A 17803-nucleotide genomic window follows, 5' to 3' on the forward strand; every position below is an offset into this window, starting at 1 on the left:
AATGCTTTGTATACATGAATTAATCATCAGAAATCAGTAAATTTCCCCATAAATTACACCGATCATATATTTGTTTGTACTTCTTGTGGCTGCTCGTAATTGACAGAGTACCAGGATTTCAATATCACAGAGAAGGTAACCTGTCGAATAGTTGTAGAAACCCGGAGTCAAAAGTCTGTAATATGAAATAGGTTCATTGACATTACTCAAATGATCAGTACAAGACACAAAAACAACTAACATTAACATAACATACCGAAAGTACCAAAATAAAGAGTACTCGCAGTTGATGAAAGCTAGTTTAAAGTCTATTGCAATTAATAAATAAATCATGGTCTCCTAGACTTAAACATTAATTAATGCACATTCAACGAATTCAAAGAGACCATCGTTGTTGAAAAAGGGAAAATTAACAATCAGGAACGAAAAATCTACTATGATTGTATATAGTTTGCTGTGTGAAACTGAAAAATACAAATCTAGAAAAGGACAAGTATTGCTGTCTGTATAAGATTTATTCAAAGTAAGGTCCTGTTGGTAAGTTTCTGCAGTAAACATAATATATATTTAACTACTAGTATAAAAATTAAAAGCAAAATATCATCAAGGTAACGGCGTTTTTAAATTTTAATCAATTTAATGTAATTCAGACAGATATTTGCTTTGGCCATAAACTATGATTCATAACAATATGAAAAAGTCTGATAATAAATGGTCGCAATTGGCACCAATATGAATACCTGCCACCTGTCAGTAGACTTTATTGCCAAAACTAACATAGATGTTGCCAAGATGTAGATTTACAGCTAAAAAACGTCTCATTACAGTTTCAATAAGACTGAGTATATCTAGCACGTTTCCTTTTTTCATCACAGTAGTAGTCCTAAAAGGATCATTCAATTAAATAAGACCATTTCTGTTGGATAAGATTGTGTGGTTGTGTAATGTATCGTCGTCAAAATCATAGTTGGCAATTGAATTGAAAGGCCAGACCATCAAAAGCATGTAATGTATCCAAAACATCCAAAGATAAATATAACCCGAAAAATAACTAATTCCATCATTTCATAGGCACTATTACAAAACAAATCACTAGTTCTTTCATCAAAGTAAGTAACAAGTTCACTCTATGGAAAGATAAGGCATTCTTACTTTTACATGAGATAAAATGAATTTTGAACAAGTTTCTTTTGTAGTTCAGGCAACTTATACATAGCAGGTACTTCTAATTTTTTTAAAAGAGTCCTTAAGGTCAGCTTCACTATTTGACTCTCTGTGAAGCGTACAGTCTTGAATGAAGATTAATGTTTAACGTCATCCATGCAGTATAAGTAATGACTCCTGTCACAAAATAGAATTAAAACGCTCTAAACAGTAAAAAAAGTCAGATAATCACAACACAGAGTCCCCAAAGATAATCAAAACATATTGAACTGTCACCAAAGACATATTCAACATAAAAGTACAGTCAAAAGGAAAAGTTGACCTACAATTGTTTAAGTTTTTAAACTTTGTGACATGGACAGAGAGTTGTCTCATTGGCACTCATACCACATCTTATTTATATTAAAGCAACATCTCTGCCAAAACATTTTTTTTTTATTTTAAAACGTAATGTTGTATATATACATATATCACTAATGAAATATAAACTCTGAATCAATATTTCTATGAAAAAAAGTTGTGTATGTTAAAAGATTTTTATTAATTTTTGTTTCCACTTTTGGAGGGACAGACCCATTTCAAGCCAAATCACTCTTTATAAAAAATAATCAGTGTGTGACAACACAGACATTCATGTGATAAAGATTTGAATGAATGTATTGTTTGGAAGATTAAGAATATTTTCAATAAAATGTTGAAATGAAACGTGTAGTTATGTCCCTTTGTTTTAGATTATCGTCCAATAACAGTTATCAATTAATTATTAGTATTGACTAATGAATAGGAACAATTAGAATGCCCAAAATAAGTACATTTATCCTATCTTTATTGAAAGACCCAAGATTCAAAAGTTGTATTTTTGACAAATTATTATAAATCTTTACTTTTAACCAAAACTAACAAAATAATTGAATTCTTAAATAGTTTTCAATATTTTAACAGAATAAGGTTTAACTGTAAACAGTAAATATATTATAAGCCAATATCTTTAAGAACAATTTTTAAAAAACTCTTCTGCAGGATGTTTTTTTTAATTTATTTTTTAGTGGAAGTTCCAAGGTTAATAAAATAATTATGGCCAAAAGATGAAAGAAATGACAGAAACTATCACTACTTGCAGATTTTGAAATGTTGAATCACACTCTGATTCCAAGCATGTTTACACAACAAGGCAACAACAAAAATCTGATTCCAGTTAACATTTGAAATGTTATGTCACTTATAACCATATATAAGTCAAATAATAGATTATCTATATATAGAATAACAATATTGTACTTTACAAGCACCATTCCACAGACAATTTTCTTGACAGTCAAAACATAAATACTGTATATCATATATACATGAAAGTAAAGTACATTAGCTTACGAAATGCATATGCATCATTGAAAAGCCCTTCTAACGGTATTGAAGAGAAGCAAGATAAAAAAAAAATAAACATGAAAACATGGGTACATAATATATATAAATACATAAATATAAGCATATTAATAAGTATACCAGGATTATGATATTTTAAAACAAACATTGCACAAAAATTAGTTATTACATTTGTATATCAAGATATATATTAAATATATTATCATTTTATAAATAAAGGAAGACATTCAACAGACATAGAAGAATTAAATAGTTTACAACAGTCTTTTTGTTATTCTTCAAAACCTTTGTTTTCCATTGTTTTCCATAAGTACATGTACATCATCAATTCACACTTGGTAAAAATCGATATCAACTTCAGGTTGGTTCTGACTGATCTCTATCTCTGGTTGAATAATAAGGTTCAGCAACATTTCTCAATAAAGGTGAACGTTCATCACTGTCTATGTGATCTTGGTCTGAGTTATTTGGTGCCTGCGGACGACGTAATCTGCGTAACTTTCTAGGACAGGATGGGAATTCTGGTTTGCCTCGTTCTCTGTAAAATTGTAATCCTGATCCAGTGACAAACAATACTGTCCACACACAAGAAAGGATAATATCTAAAGGATAAACAAAATTCTACATGAATATGTTTATCAATCATACCAATATAGCAAAATTAAAATGGAAATCAAAGTTTTTTTAAAGGAGTAGGCCCAGTACCACCCCTTTTTGGCACCAAAAATATAGCAGTTTTACAAAATTGTTAGAATGTCAACTTTCAGCTATCTATTTGAAAGTTAAATTGAGAAAGGAAATGGGGAATTTGTCAAAGCGACAACAACCCGACCATAGAGCAGACAACAGCCTCTGTTATATAATATAAGCTGTTTTTGACAATACAATGCAAATGTATCCGGAGCTGGCACTATCAAGTCAAGCCAAATATCTGAAATCTTAACAATTTTATCATTTGAATATAAACTTATGGAATCGTTTAAAGTAGACACTTATCTGTTAAAAAAGTGTCCAAAATCTTGCATTAGATTTAACATCCCCATTCTGACTTGGTGTGGTTGTGTATTTATATATTTTGCATTTTCATTGATGAAAATATAGATGGTTTAACGATCAGACTGTTTGAACAGGTATTTTTTCATTGCCTCTATATTATAAATGACTCATCACCATGACCACTAAGCTATATCTCCTCCGTATACTTGGTTAGTTATATATTTTCTCCGTGTACTAATTAAAACAATCAAGAAGATTGCAGTATTAAGCTAATCACATCAATATATTAACCTTTAATTTCAAAAGGCCCTGTAACTATGACATCCAAGTAACCATCTATGTAGGCATGTCTAAATGTGTTGACAATAATAAATTTCAGGCCAGCTTCTATCCACACATCTATTGTTAGAGTAATCAGAAAACTTCCAATGAAGGCACAGCACAAAATATTCAACTGAAAATAGAATACAAAATATGAACATGATTGAAACACCATAGCAACACGTCAACTGTGCTTTATAAATGAGGAATTAAAAAGTGTGTCACAATGTGTCATTGTGATACATGCAATAGTCAAAATACTGTTAAAGTCCCATTACTCTCATTAAATGGTCAAACCAAAGGATGCAGATGGTATAATTTCTGTTCAATAAAAATGGTGGATAACAACTGTACAGTATAAGAGCTTTCTGTGAAATGGTCGAAAAGAAGTTGGACTAACAACATGAACAAGGTGTTATTGTCACAATGAAAGTCTCATAACTCTGAAAAGAATCTTCAGACAAACATGGAGGTATAATATGGTCAACAACACCATAGTCACAAAAGTGGAAAACCTGTATTTAATATGTTATTTGTTATGACAGTGATTGACAATTCTATCCTAAACAGGGTATGAAAGAGTTCTTTACATTTTAAAAAACTTTGCTCCTGTCAGATTTTCCATTTTCTACACAGATTTTCAAGATATAAGTGACTTCTCAGAATAAACCTCTATTTTATATTTGAATCATTGGTGGCCATTTTGGTTGGCAACTGAGTCATCAATAACATTATTAAACTAGATACCCCAAAGGATAATTGGTTGGTTCTTATTAATCCACGAGATTCAGAGAAGACGGTTTTTGTTGGCACCAACCCTTTTTTGAGGGTTGAGAGCCAACAAACTAGAACTAGATAATCCTTGCCACATTGTTTATATATGTGCCTGTCCCAAGTCTGGAGCCTGTAAATCAATGGTTGATGTTTGTTGCTGTAAAGTGATTATCATATATGTTTTTCGTTCATTATGTTGAACATATATCAGGCTATCATTAGTTTTCTCTTTTGGATTATCTGTAGGGTGACCAAAAATAGTCATCTTACATGTCATTTGAACTCTTGTGGAGAGATTTTTGTTTATAATTAATCATGATGCATGTATTCTACTAGTTTTTCAGAATTAATTTGAAAAATTACACTTATAAATTAAAAAGCATATTTTGTATTTTGTATTTAAAATGAGCTGTTTTAAATGTTTTGCCTGATCACTTGTATCCATCTCAGTCTAAAATAACAAATAATTGTTGACAGTTTTATTTATGGACATTTGGTCATCTTCTAAACACCATATTGGACTCAGATTCAATTCAATTCATTTAATTTTTAAAGAGGATGAAATCCACCATCAATTGTTATATAGACCTAAAAGCCATGATTTTTTTGTTAAATATTTGATCACGCTCTATGACGTCACATGTACAATAACATACCACTCTGGTCCAATATAAAATTAGAACTGGTAATATCAGCACTCCAACAGTGAATGACATGCCATAATTATATCTTGTTGTCCAATACAGCAAATTACCTAAAATAAATTAATATGGTCATTTTATTTTTTTATTTCTTACGTATTATAAATTACCTTTGGTCATCTCTACAAAATTGATGTTCTGGCTTGAACAAGTATGGTGAAAGTGAGAAAAAGCAATGAGTTGAAATGACCAATGATAATCTGTTTATTGCTATTTTACCTATGACTCCCTTGTTAATTTAATTGATGTGTGCCTTTAGTTTCTAGCGATAATTTTTCAACTGTCCTGAGAAAGGAAATAATCATTCAGTAAGATTAAAAAAAAATTGTAAAAAAAAGATAATCTTTGTTGATATTTAAAATAAAAGACATTTTATTTGCTCAAAAATATGGTGCTTGAAAGTGACTCGAAAGACATTATTATTATAAAGCACATTAAATGAGATTGTAGACGAGAAACAGCCTCTAATTTTCAAACCATGTATTTACTGCAGGGTTTGTAACTCGTGCTGTGTGGATGCACGAGAATGTGACCCCATGCTTGTAGTGTTTGCCCTTATATTTTTACAGTTAGGGATTTTTTGCTTGTCAGAGAACTGTCTGCATCTACTCATATATACCTTAGCCTAACATGGATGTATGGTGAATACCATTTGTGGAAGAAATTCACACCAACAAAAATACTAATGTTAGCTTATGCATATTTTTTCTAGGAATTGTATTTATTCATAAAAATTAACCCTAAACCTTTACATCAAAAACACTATTGCAGGAAATGGTAATTCTGGTACATTTCAATTTGACAGCTTTTTGATCTGACGTTTTAGGCTATTCAAAATGTTGTTTTTTAGGGTTCCTTTTTATTATTATTAAACAACGTCATAAATGTGACTGTTCAAATGGATGCAATATGATTGATACATTTACTTTTTCATAATATCTACCAACTGACAAGATTGTTGCAAGTCACACATTGAAACTTCCAGCTTCCAAATTTTAAATACCCTAGGATTTCAATCCCATATACTTAAGTATTCTAATTTCCAAAAAAATGTCCCTATGAAATGTTGCTGAGTATGATCACATGATGATATCCACATGGAAATAATTTTTAATAGTTTCCATCAAAACTCAATCGAAAAATTATCAGCAATAAAAGTGTTAAGTGGAAACACATCAATCAATACAGTTCCTTTAAGCATGCTCCTGGAAATGGTTCATGAACTTTTGCAATCACTAAATACTTTACCTGTTCAATCTTAAATAAAGGAGTAAGTTCGGTAAGTGCCATATTTGGCCCCAATTATAAAGTTCATGGTTACAAGACAATAATTGTTTTAAGTTGCCTTAAAGACATGTTAGAAAGTTAAACAGAGCTGTTTTTGTCAAAGTTTAATTCTAACACGTTGATTTTTACATCCCAAAAAGGTCAAGATAAGGGATTTTGGTGAAATTTGACAAAATCAGCTGGATTTCAACCAAATAAAGGACCAGGATACATAGAGCGCAGGCTTCGACAAGCTTAATATTCAAATAAGACATGCTAAATGTCTTCACAAACATTGTTTTAAAAGATCTTTGTTGTCGACGTATGCGCTCTATGTTTCCTGTCAAATAATCTTTGGAAATTTACCAATTTTCATTGATTTTTTCGTGAAAAATCAATATAAGTACAACTTATGACGTCATACTGAAACGCAGAAACGTAAAATTTTCAACAGAATGGCTTATATCCTATCTAGTCAATATATTAGCTATAATTTATCGTGATATTGGTCAATAAATTGAAATTCAACTGAAAAAGGGGGCCATTTTAGGACCTTATCGAACATACTCCTTTCTAGATTTATTCATTATTTTTACCAAAATCAGTGTAGAAAAGTACACATGCAAACAGGTAACCAGCTGTAAAACCAGGAACCAGGACAGACAGGACTGGTACTCCAATGCACCACCATAGCATTAACCACAGGACACCAGCTACTGTTGCCAATATACATGACAGAACAAGTATAACTGAAAAGAATTTTATGTATATATTGTATTAATATAAATCTTTTATAATCAGTTATTTTATACCAAAAAAAGTTGTCAATAGTTTGAAAATACATCTGAGCATTGTATTATTTCAATTGTGTAATCAAGCATCTTGTAAAATTTCAGAAAAGTTTATGGTATTTATAATTAGAGGTTTAATCTTACCTCTCACATTGCAAAAATGCAATGGTAACACTTTGTTAATCCTTAATTCACAAAATTATTGAAAAAAATATCAAAATGATACACTTTGTTAACTTTAGTGCAAACATGTGATTTGTGATGTCAATTTGGCATAATCAATATGACATAGTCAACAAATTTGAACAATAAACAATAATTCAAATATATTTATATGTGATGTCAATTATTGCTGGCAAATAACAATAAAGGGTATGCATCCATACATATACATGTATTGTTGTTAAGTGCTGTTCAATAAAAACATACTTGGGACCCATGGAAGGCACTTTAAAATCTTTACTATGGGTGGCTGTCATCTATGTTGCATAGCTAAAATATAAGTGAAATTTTAATTTGCCTCTATTGGTTGTGGCTGCATCTTTAAAGTGCCTTTCCTGGGTACAATGTATGATTTTAATGGAACAACCGTAAATTATAAAATTTTACCAGTGAATGACTGTAATGTGGAGATATTCAGCACTAGGTAGAAGATGACACAAAATCCACAGAAGGCCATTAGAAAATGTCCTAAAATAGAAAATAATAACTGATGACAAACATTCAAGATTATGGATTAGTATTATAAGATATCAGAGGGGTAGCATGGGGGCTCAGTTTTCATTATGGGACTTCATATATGATAAAACTTTTACAAGAAAATTATAAAATCTGATAAATTTGTCATAGTACGTTACCAATTGTTTTTAGTAAGTCATTGAAAAATATAATCAATCTCAGCAAAGGCGCTATAAACTAAAGATGCAACTTCAGATAGGATTCTGTCTATTTAATCTTTTAAAACCCAAACTGTATGTTTTAACCTTTTAATTCTAATGAAAATTATATTAGATCATTGAAAGTCAAACTTCAGGTGATGATTAACAATTCAATATGAAGTGACCATTGTATATCCTCATAATTATTATACATACAAAAATAATTTCATTTAGGGCTAGCTACATGTATTTCTTATTTCTTTATAACTGATTGTACACTTCTAAACTTGTACATTAATTTTGTAGCTGTTTTTTATGTAACCTTTTTCTTTAAGCGACATGTTCATGGTACAATAAACACCTTTTGTGACCATTCAGCTGTTTAACACACAATCTCTGGTTGAAAAGGGTTATCACTTCTGATTACACATGTGCAACGATTAAAATGTGTACTTTGTAATTGCCATCAATCTAGAACATTTTTTTTTAGAAAAAATAAAATCCATGAATTTTAATTATGGAAGAATTTCAATTTGAGGATCAGAAAGTGGTTAAATTTAGAGTTATGATTGAGTATATATCTAAAATTACCTGTTTGGAAATATCTGTGTCCCAAAACACATAGAAACAACCCAAGTACTCCAGCTACACTAATCAATACTTTACTGGTTGTGGCTGAAAAAGAAAAAATAATCATAATAAAAATAAATGTGGAATGTTTCCATAGCCTATCAGCTGTCATTATGCATGTTATGTGATAATTGTAAGTATTTGATTTTTTTCAGTGAAAAAGCACTAAAGTGCCCTTTTTTAAGAACATGCCCCTCTATTTTTAAATCCTAGCTGGAACACTGATAGGGACACAGTACAGATAATGCCCCGGCTAACATATAAAGTTATTAAGGGACATAACTCAAGAACTGTAAAAGTAACACTACAAAATTTGCACTTAAGAGTTTTGTAGTAATAAGCATTATATATACATTTCATAATATTTAGTTGAGACAAACTCATTAAGTTAGAAAACGTATACAAAAAATTAATCATTTTTCCATTTGTAAAGGGACATAACTATAGAATTGTAAAAGTGACGCCACCAAAATTCAAACTTGAACTGTGTTTTGTGGTTATAGGCATTGTGTATAAATCTCATAACATTTGGTTGAGGCAAACTAAAGTTAGAGATTGGAAACCAATTTTGGGACATAGGTACGGACAGACAGATGTACCTATATGTAAAGACGAAACATTATGCCCCATCTACTACGGCTTGGGCATAAAAATCATCATATGCTGTCTTATTGAAACCTTTCATCCTTGTTTGTATTTCGTAATGTGACAGGAATGAGAAAGAAACCATACATGGCCAGAGTCAGGAGCCTGTTGTTTATTTAGTGGTTGTCATTTCTTGATGTGCATGATGTGGTTCATAATTGTGTCCTGTTTCTCGTTTTTTATATAGATTATACTATTGGTTTTCCTGTTTGAAATTACACATTGTGACTTGGATGGAGAGTTGTCTCATTGGCATGCATGTGCACTGATACCACATTTTCTTATTTCTATTTTCTGTCATTCAAGAATTTACATTATACTTACTTGCATAGTGACACTGTTCATCTTGTTTATTAAGATCACATGAATATGTTGTCATGGGAACATAAGAAGCTATCTGGTTTCCATGTGTTACAATGACATTGTAAATGGTTCCCTGACCTGTGTAAGATGGCAATTTAAAGAGCGGCTTTTTGGATGATGAGTATTTTATTTCTTTCAGCTGTAAACAAAAAATGAAATGAGTCTGTTAATTTATATTTAAATGAAGTAGAGAATTAAAAATTTAATAGTAAAAAAAAATTTAACTACCATTTGATTTTAACGAGGGGCTTAAGCATAATTAAGGATGATTAAAAAGACAGGACAGACATGACAGAGATTAAAATAAAATAAAAATGCAGGACACAATTTTTCAAATTTCAATATGCAAGTTTAAATTATTGCGATTTATAGAACCCTGTCACAGTTTTTGCAATATTAAAAACATTGTTTTAATTTTCAAATTAATGCCCCCAAAAAAGGGGGATAACTCACTTAAAACTGTATTCTAATGTTTGATTTCTTTGCCAGATTTATTTTGATTGATATTTAACTTTTTTCTTCAATTCACAGTGGTGGTGGAGTGATTTAAGTTTGCAAATAATTCCTGTCAAACCCATGCCACTCACCTGGGGACTTCTAAAACTTGCAGTGAGATGAGAGTTTTTTTTTCTGTGGTAAAAGCCTCACTGTGACTTTGAGATGAAGTACAGCAATTAAAGTGCTCTCTGTCTAAAACAAACCTTTGTTCCATGTTTCATAACATAGTTATGAGTTAACATCTTTTTCATGCCATTAAAAAAAGCTTCTTCTGTCCAATCACTGTCACCAATGTAATAAACATACAGCTGATAAGATAATAGTTTTAAAACTGGTGATTGTTCACAACTTGAATCCTTGGTTGAATTTTTAGCCCACTGAAACATGACATCACTTATTTCATTTCTAAAAGCCATGTGAATATTTGGGTCGTTTTCCATGTTGAACTCTAAATTACATCCTCCTGGCACAGGAGTTGAAGCTAAAAATAGAAAAAAATTGAAACATCCAATTATACATATATAAAATCTTTCATACTTTATAAAAATGTATATAACTTTTTTACCATCTTGAGTGTTTAGGGAAATTTTACTATGAATTGAGGGAGGAATAATTTAAGTTATAGATGATATTGGTTGATTTTAATTTTTGGTGTTTAACGCCACTTATAACATGTTTTAGCACCACATTTAGGCTAATTTGTGGCCACCAGTTTTTATTGGTGGAGGAAGCCGTTGTGCCAGGACGAAACCATGACATTAATAGGAAAACTGAAAATCCTAGTCAATTAAGATTGGATTACAGTTGTAACTACTTATTTAGACCACTCAGCTACCGAAGCCCCTATAGATGATATTGGATAAACTATAGCCATCCATGTAAAAACACTACAAGTAAATAATAATTAACCTGTTGAAAGAAATTTAAGCTAACTTTTGAGTCCTTTTGATGTTATATTTCTACACATAATTTATGCATTTCTGACTTAGGTTGGAGCATTCCTGATGAAGATTAATCCAGAGAAGTGCTGTGGATGCATAAAATCATGAAAATTAATAATTTCATTTACAAAGTGTTTATCATACATTGTCATATAGCCATTAACATTGCTTACATGTCAGCTGTTAATAAAAAAAAAAAAAAAACTAAAAAAAAACAAAACAAAAAGGCAACATTTTATTTCCTTAATAGCATTGCTAATGCTTGAAACTATTTTTTTTATGCCATCTACAACAACAAGAACTTGATTTTTCCCAATAAACTTATACACATGAATGTTTTTAGGACCTAATTAATTGCGAGTTGTTTAAAAGATGTTCTGTAGATAATTTGAACCTGTTTTCATTTTTTAGAATAAGGGTGTGAAATATGACTCCCTTGCTTAAAACATATGTATATATATATGTACATTATATATAATTCATCTAAATATATATAGTTTTTACATGATATACATGATATATATGAAAAATACTTGCCATCAACTGCAATACTGATGAAAACCAGGACATTTATTGTAACATTTAGGCGTGATGTCAAATAAACGTTTACAAATGTTTGTCCGTTTATAACCACCAATATTCCAATACTACTTCCTGTCTCTGAGGTTTCCATGGTGATATTTGTATGTAATGATAGAGTGACTTCTTTATACTGAGTGTGAGCTTGGAAAACAGCATAATTGGCATTTTCACTAACTTGTGACAGTGATAAAACTGTCTGCTTGTTAGGTTCCAGGTTAACAATATCTGGCACCCATGGTTGCAGTGCTGAAAAAAAATACTAATGATACATATGTACACAACAGGTGGTTCTAGAGATTTAAAAAAAAACACCATAATCACAATGAATCATGATGAAGATTATTTGTGATTTTTTACACTTTCTGTATTAAATAGTCCTGAATCCACAGAGTATGCCAAAACATATCTGACACTTAAGATCTAGCCACTCCTTCTTCCATTTTTTTTTTATAGAAGACCCAAAAACCTACTTACCATGCTTACTGTTTCAAGCTATCAGAAATAAATAAAAAAAAATAAACTTCATTATTTTTTTTAATCATGTTAACTAGTGCAACATTTTTTCTTATATAAATTTTATTTTAAATATAATTTTTCTTTATATCAACTATCATGACTATTGTCATGATCGATTGTTATACATTTAAACAACATAAAAAAACTTCGGATAAGTGATAACATGCCAAAATGTATATAAGTCTTTATTCTAAATATCTACATGTATTAGCATTATCATATAATTTAATTTTGGATGTAACGCGTCTTCTGATTGGCTGACGTTATTTTGTTATCAGCCCATAGACATAATTTAGTCATGTGACTGTGACGTCATCAACGTTTTTTCATGGTTTTCTACGGTTTAAATGGAATTTAAAATTAAATTATAAGAAATGACTGTAATATTTTTTTCTGTCTATTCGAAATAACATAAAAAATTTGGTGCACACTGTTAAATAACCCGCTACGCGCGTTATTCAGTGTGCACCAAATTTTTTATGTTATTTCTTTATAGACAGAAAAATATAACAGTCATTCCTTAAATGAATATAAAAAAGACAACACAGATTGAAACAAAGAAAGTCATTTAATGTTTTTTATTATTATTACACCAAATAGAGCTACTTTTACAAATAACTCCGTTCAGCCAATAAAATTCTGAGAAAAATGTGTACTTCTTCTAATATTGTCTTTTTCTACAATTAATTGATCTAAATCACTGATCATGCTGATGGGAAGATTAGAAAAATTGTGTGCGTTCATAATAATTCAAATAAAAAAAACTTGATATATGTAGCATGTGTAGATCACTTTTGGATTTACTTGAGGCTCACGGGTACAAAATTTTCAGCAAAAAATTAAACATTTGTTTTTTCATTACAAATTTTATTTATTACACTATTAGTTATAATTAATGAAATGGTACAAAAATCAACCAATAAAATCGATTCTGTTTGCCCCAAGATGACTTTTAAAATGTTTATATCATTGAAAAAGCTCCAAATTATCTGCCTTTGCATGCTTTGGTCCAAAAATGCCATTTTTGGCATTAAAATTGAAATATCTTTTTTATCACATCGATGGCCTATATTTTTTATTATTGTTTTCAAATAAGCTGTACATGAACTAAATAATTGTAAAATTTAATTTTATTTCTGTAATTAGGTTATTTCTTTATTTCGATATTACCTAGAGCTATTTCTCCTATTAGTTCAAAAGAAAAAAGTACCTTTACAAAAATGTATGCTTCTTTCGAAGGCAGATTGTGAGCATAAATGAACGGTGACCCCAATTTTTTATTTTATTTTTCTTTTAAGTATAAGATAAAGTTCATTTATAGAAAAATATAGCGAAATCCTATATATTAGAAAAAAAATGATTTAGACCCGCGAGTCCCCTTTAGAACGACAATATTTATATAATGTTCAATGACAAGCATGTGAAATGTAAATTTACTTTGCTGCTGGGAGGGGAGCTCAAGCATTTTTATATTGTTCTGACATGTCACCATGACATACATGATGTTCATATAAAAGCCACTATTTTTCTAACTCATCTATGGGTCATTTTGAAAAAATTATGTGACACGAAACAATTGACAATGATTAAGCTGAAGATGAATGGTTTAATCAAAGGATGACTTTCATTTCCATAATCTTATGAAAAAAAAATTGTATATATTGCAACTCTTATTGACATTATACCAATGCAAGCAAACCAAGCAAGATTTTTTATACCAGTAACATGTCAAACCTGCTGAAGATGTTGCCAGAATATTTTCTTTACAGCAACTTAAAAGGCATTTTTTATCCTACATGTGTATAAATGATGATAATAGAGACCCCCCACCCCCCCTTAAAAAATTATATAATTGAATGATTACGTGCTGTAAGCCTTTTTTTTTTTTTAAATATGATTTTAAAAAAAAGATTTATTTGAAAAATAATGTAGCCAAATTTCATAACTACTAAACCACCATACATGTGATGGACTGTGAAACTCAGATCAGGAGATTAATTTGGAAATTTTGGTCAGGAGATTAGGAGTCTAGGACTCTGATCAGGAGATTTTCATTGACATAAATTTTGTGGTAAATGTAACCATTCGGTGTAGAAATTGCCTTTTAAAGTTGTTTTTTTCATCAAATTTCCATCAAAATGATATACATGATATAAGTTTATAGTACCCTTCATGCCCTTGTTGCCTTTCTATTTGAATGATATATCACATTATTAAAAAAATATATTGAGAAGATAAAATTGAGAAAGGAAATGGTGAATATGTCAAAGCGACAACCACCCGACCATAGAGCAAACAACAGCCGAAGGCAACCAATGGGTCTTCAATGTAGCGAGAATTCCCGCACCCGTAGGTGTCCTTCAGCTGGCCCCTAAAATATGCATAATAGTACAGTGATAATGGACGTCATACTAAACTCCGAATTATACACAAGAAACTAAAATTTAAAATCATACAAGACTAACAAAGGCCAGAGGCTCCTGACTTGGGACAGGCGCAAAATTGCGGCGGGGTTAAACATGTTTATGAGATCTCAACCCTCCCCCTATACCTCTAGCCAATGTAGAAAAGTAAAAGAATAACAATACGCACATTAAAATTCAGTTCAAGAGAAGTCCGAGTCTGATGTCAAAAGATGTAACAAAAGAAAATAAATAAAATGACAATAATACATAAATAACAACAGACTACTAGCAGTTAACTGACATGCCAGCTCCAGACCTCAATTAAACTGATTGAAAGATTATGTCTTCATCATATGAATATCAGGTACAATCCCTCCCGTTAGGGGTTTAGTATCATACTATCATAAAATATATGAGAAGAACATAACCCGTGTCATGCCAACAACTGTTTTTTTAGAAGTAAATGTGTTTAGTTCCGATGCAAAGACCCTATCAGTGAATCAATGTTAAAGCCAAAATATGCAATCTTTAATGACCTGACAACAGTATCGTAACTATATCCCCTTTTAATAAGTCTATTTAAAGGTTTTGTTAGTTTCTGAGGAGAATACTGACATTTTTGTGCTTTATAAAGAATATTTCCATAAAATTTTGGATGTGAAATACCTGAACGTATAAGATGTCTGCATGTTGAGTTATATTTACGAATTAGAGAGTCTGTTTCTTGGTTTGTTTTTTGTTTTTGATAAAATGATTGTTCACCATTTTCTCTGTGACCTTTTCTATACATTGTAGATGTGTATAGATTTGTATTCATGTCCCCATCTCCTTATCATATATAACTGTATAGACAATTAAGAAAGACTGAAACAAACTACTTTGAAGGACATGTAAAAGGTCAAACTGTCAAGGATTTTACAGTACGTTCTTATTTAATTACAAATGGAAGTGTTTAACGACCAGTCAGGGGTACTACTTGTACAAGTTATTTTTAATTACTTGAGAAGTTATATTAATTTATTTATATAATTTAATTTGTAGGATACTTATACAAGTGAATTTTATTTACTTGTATAGGTAAAAAAAATATTGGCTGAGTTATGTCCCTTAGACATTCAGAATTTTTTACTTGTATAAGTAAAAAAATCATCCTTTCTTCTTTTCTTGAATTTTTAAGATTTCTTTGCTCTGAAAGAATTTTAAATTGTGTACCCTTTACAGATGTCTTTACTAATCATTTTTAAGTGTAATTTCATGGACAATGAAAATCCCATTTGTCTGTTACATGTATCTTCATAACACTGCTCATTTACAAGCCCAAAAGGAGCAATTTTTGAATGCCTTGCGCAAATATACAAGATCTTTGCTAAATCAGTTTCTTTGATTAATTAATCAGATGAAACATTGAATTTTAATGAAAAAAATTGAGCAAACCTGGGAAAAATCATTAAAAGCATGATTTTACATCTCAAAACTTGAGAATTTTTGTCATGTTTGTGGGATTGTGAGAAAAATATTTTTCAGAAAATTAAGGGGAGATTATTCAAACATTATTTATTTACTTATATGTGTATATTTTTTTTCACTTCTTCAAGTAAATAAAATACACGTGTGCAAGTAGTACCCCTGACTGATTTAAATTACAAATAGAAGTGTTTAATATTATTCATTTTTGTCTTTTAACAAATTACATATTTTAAAGCAAAACAACTTTAAACAGGATAGATTAAAGGGAAGTAACAAAATAATATTTTAATACACAAGTTTTTATTACACAACAGCAGTTAGCCAGAGGTAAGCATCGTTGATTACCAGTATGCTTGACACCCAAGCTTTTAAGTGAAGTCATAAAATTATACATCTTCTCTTTGATTTAACACAGGTGTCAATTACACCCGTATGGTAGTAAGAAATGATCAAATATGGCGTCCGAAAATTTTCATTCATGAAATATTTCACACACAGGATTTTGTTCTCTTAAGCAGGAGGACAAGGAGGACGGGAGGAGACCCCTGAAAACAGTATTATTGTACTCCCGTCAGGAGGTTGACATGTATGAACCACTACTGGCACTAGTTCAAATAATTATGATGTTAATTGAACCCTGTTGCCAGTGTTGGAAGACTGTTAATTATTACTATATTTTTTTGGCTTTGAAACCTTACAGAAAGTATCACTACTAAACAACTTGTCCAAATAATTATGACGTCAACATCTAGGAAGACTACTTTAAAATTTTGCTTTGACGCTTTCAACACCGACAACAGTTCAAGAGTCATATATAATTATTTGCACTACTAAACATTATCCAACCACTACTGTCATCATTGTCATGAGTGTAGACAATCAAAAACTGCAGTAGTATTCATGGAACTTTTAGCTCCTTACAATTATTTTTTTCATAGTCAAATGTATTCTCGTCAGAGTCATCCTGAACATGCATGAAATATTTGCCACTGGACTTAATTAACAATCAATCAATCAAATGTATCCTGCATTCACAGTCGTTTGAAGAATATATATCTAGCGACTTTTTTCTATTTTTTTTTGTTTATTTATCACTAAAATTCAAACGACTGTAGCACAGTCGCTTGAATTTAAGTGATATATATATATGGAAAAAAAAAAATACTGTTATATACATGGTATTATATGTCTCTGATAACGGTATTGTTTTTATTTATTTTTTCATATTATCACACAGCCCGTCACAGGGGCTTGTTTAGTGGCTGTGCTTCTACTTTCACTTACCGAATGACGTGTTAATAACTGTCAGAAATATAAGGACTATAAGAAAGGGTGAGTGTTTTAGCATCGTAATCAAGTGTCACATCCTGAAATCTAAAAATTACTTGGAACAAGAGAAGTTAGTCTACAAATAAGGGAGCTAACTGTAACACTAAATCAAAACAACTTCCTAAAACATGAATTCAGTAGCCCGTACATTTT

General features: G+C 30.5%; 1 protein-coding gene across 1 annotated transcript; it reads right to left on the reverse strand.

The window, feature by feature from the left end:
* Positions 1-1581: 1581 nt before the first annotated feature.
* Positions 1582-17777, reverse strand: LOC139481710 (transmembrane 7 superfamily member 3-like). Its single transcript, XM_071265179.1, has 10 exons — positions 17606-17777; positions 11889-12179; positions 10614-10891; positions 9874-10051; positions 8866-8949; positions 8006-8086; positions 7202-7354; positions 5295-5392; positions 3835-3997; positions 1582-3149 (listed from the first exon to the last, which is right to left on the reverse strand). Exons 1-10 carry the CDS (start codon positions 17667-17669, stop codon positions 2905-2907), a joined length of 1635 nt encoding a protein of 544 aa, XP_071121280.1. The 5' UTR covers positions 17670-17777; the 3' UTR covers positions 1582-2904.
* Between the last annotated feature and the right edge of the window lie 26 nt (positions 17778-17803).

The sequence above is a fragment of the Mytilus edulis genome, chromosome 7 (genome assembly GCF_963676685.1).
Source record: "Mytilus edulis chromosome 7, xbMytEdul2.2, whole genome shotgun sequence".
Classification (NCBI taxonomy): Eukaryota; Metazoa; Mollusca; class Bivalvia; order Mytilida; family Mytilidae; genus Mytilus; species Mytilus edulis.

Excerpts from the sequence above, each read along its gene's own strand:
- LOC139481710 (XM_071265179.1), bottom strand. The coding sequence starts at position 17,669 with ATGCTAAAACACTCACCCTTTCTTATAGTCCTTATATTTCTGACAGTT. Across the intron at positions 10,892-11,888 it reads CATCAGTATTGCAGTTGATG|CTTCAACTCCTGTGCCAGGA; the intron begins GCAAGTATTTTT and ends TTCTATTTTTAG. Across the intron at positions 5,393-7,201 it reads ACTTTTCTACACTGATTTTG|GTAATTTGCTGTATTGGACA; the intron begins GTAAAAATAATG and ends AATTTATTTTAG.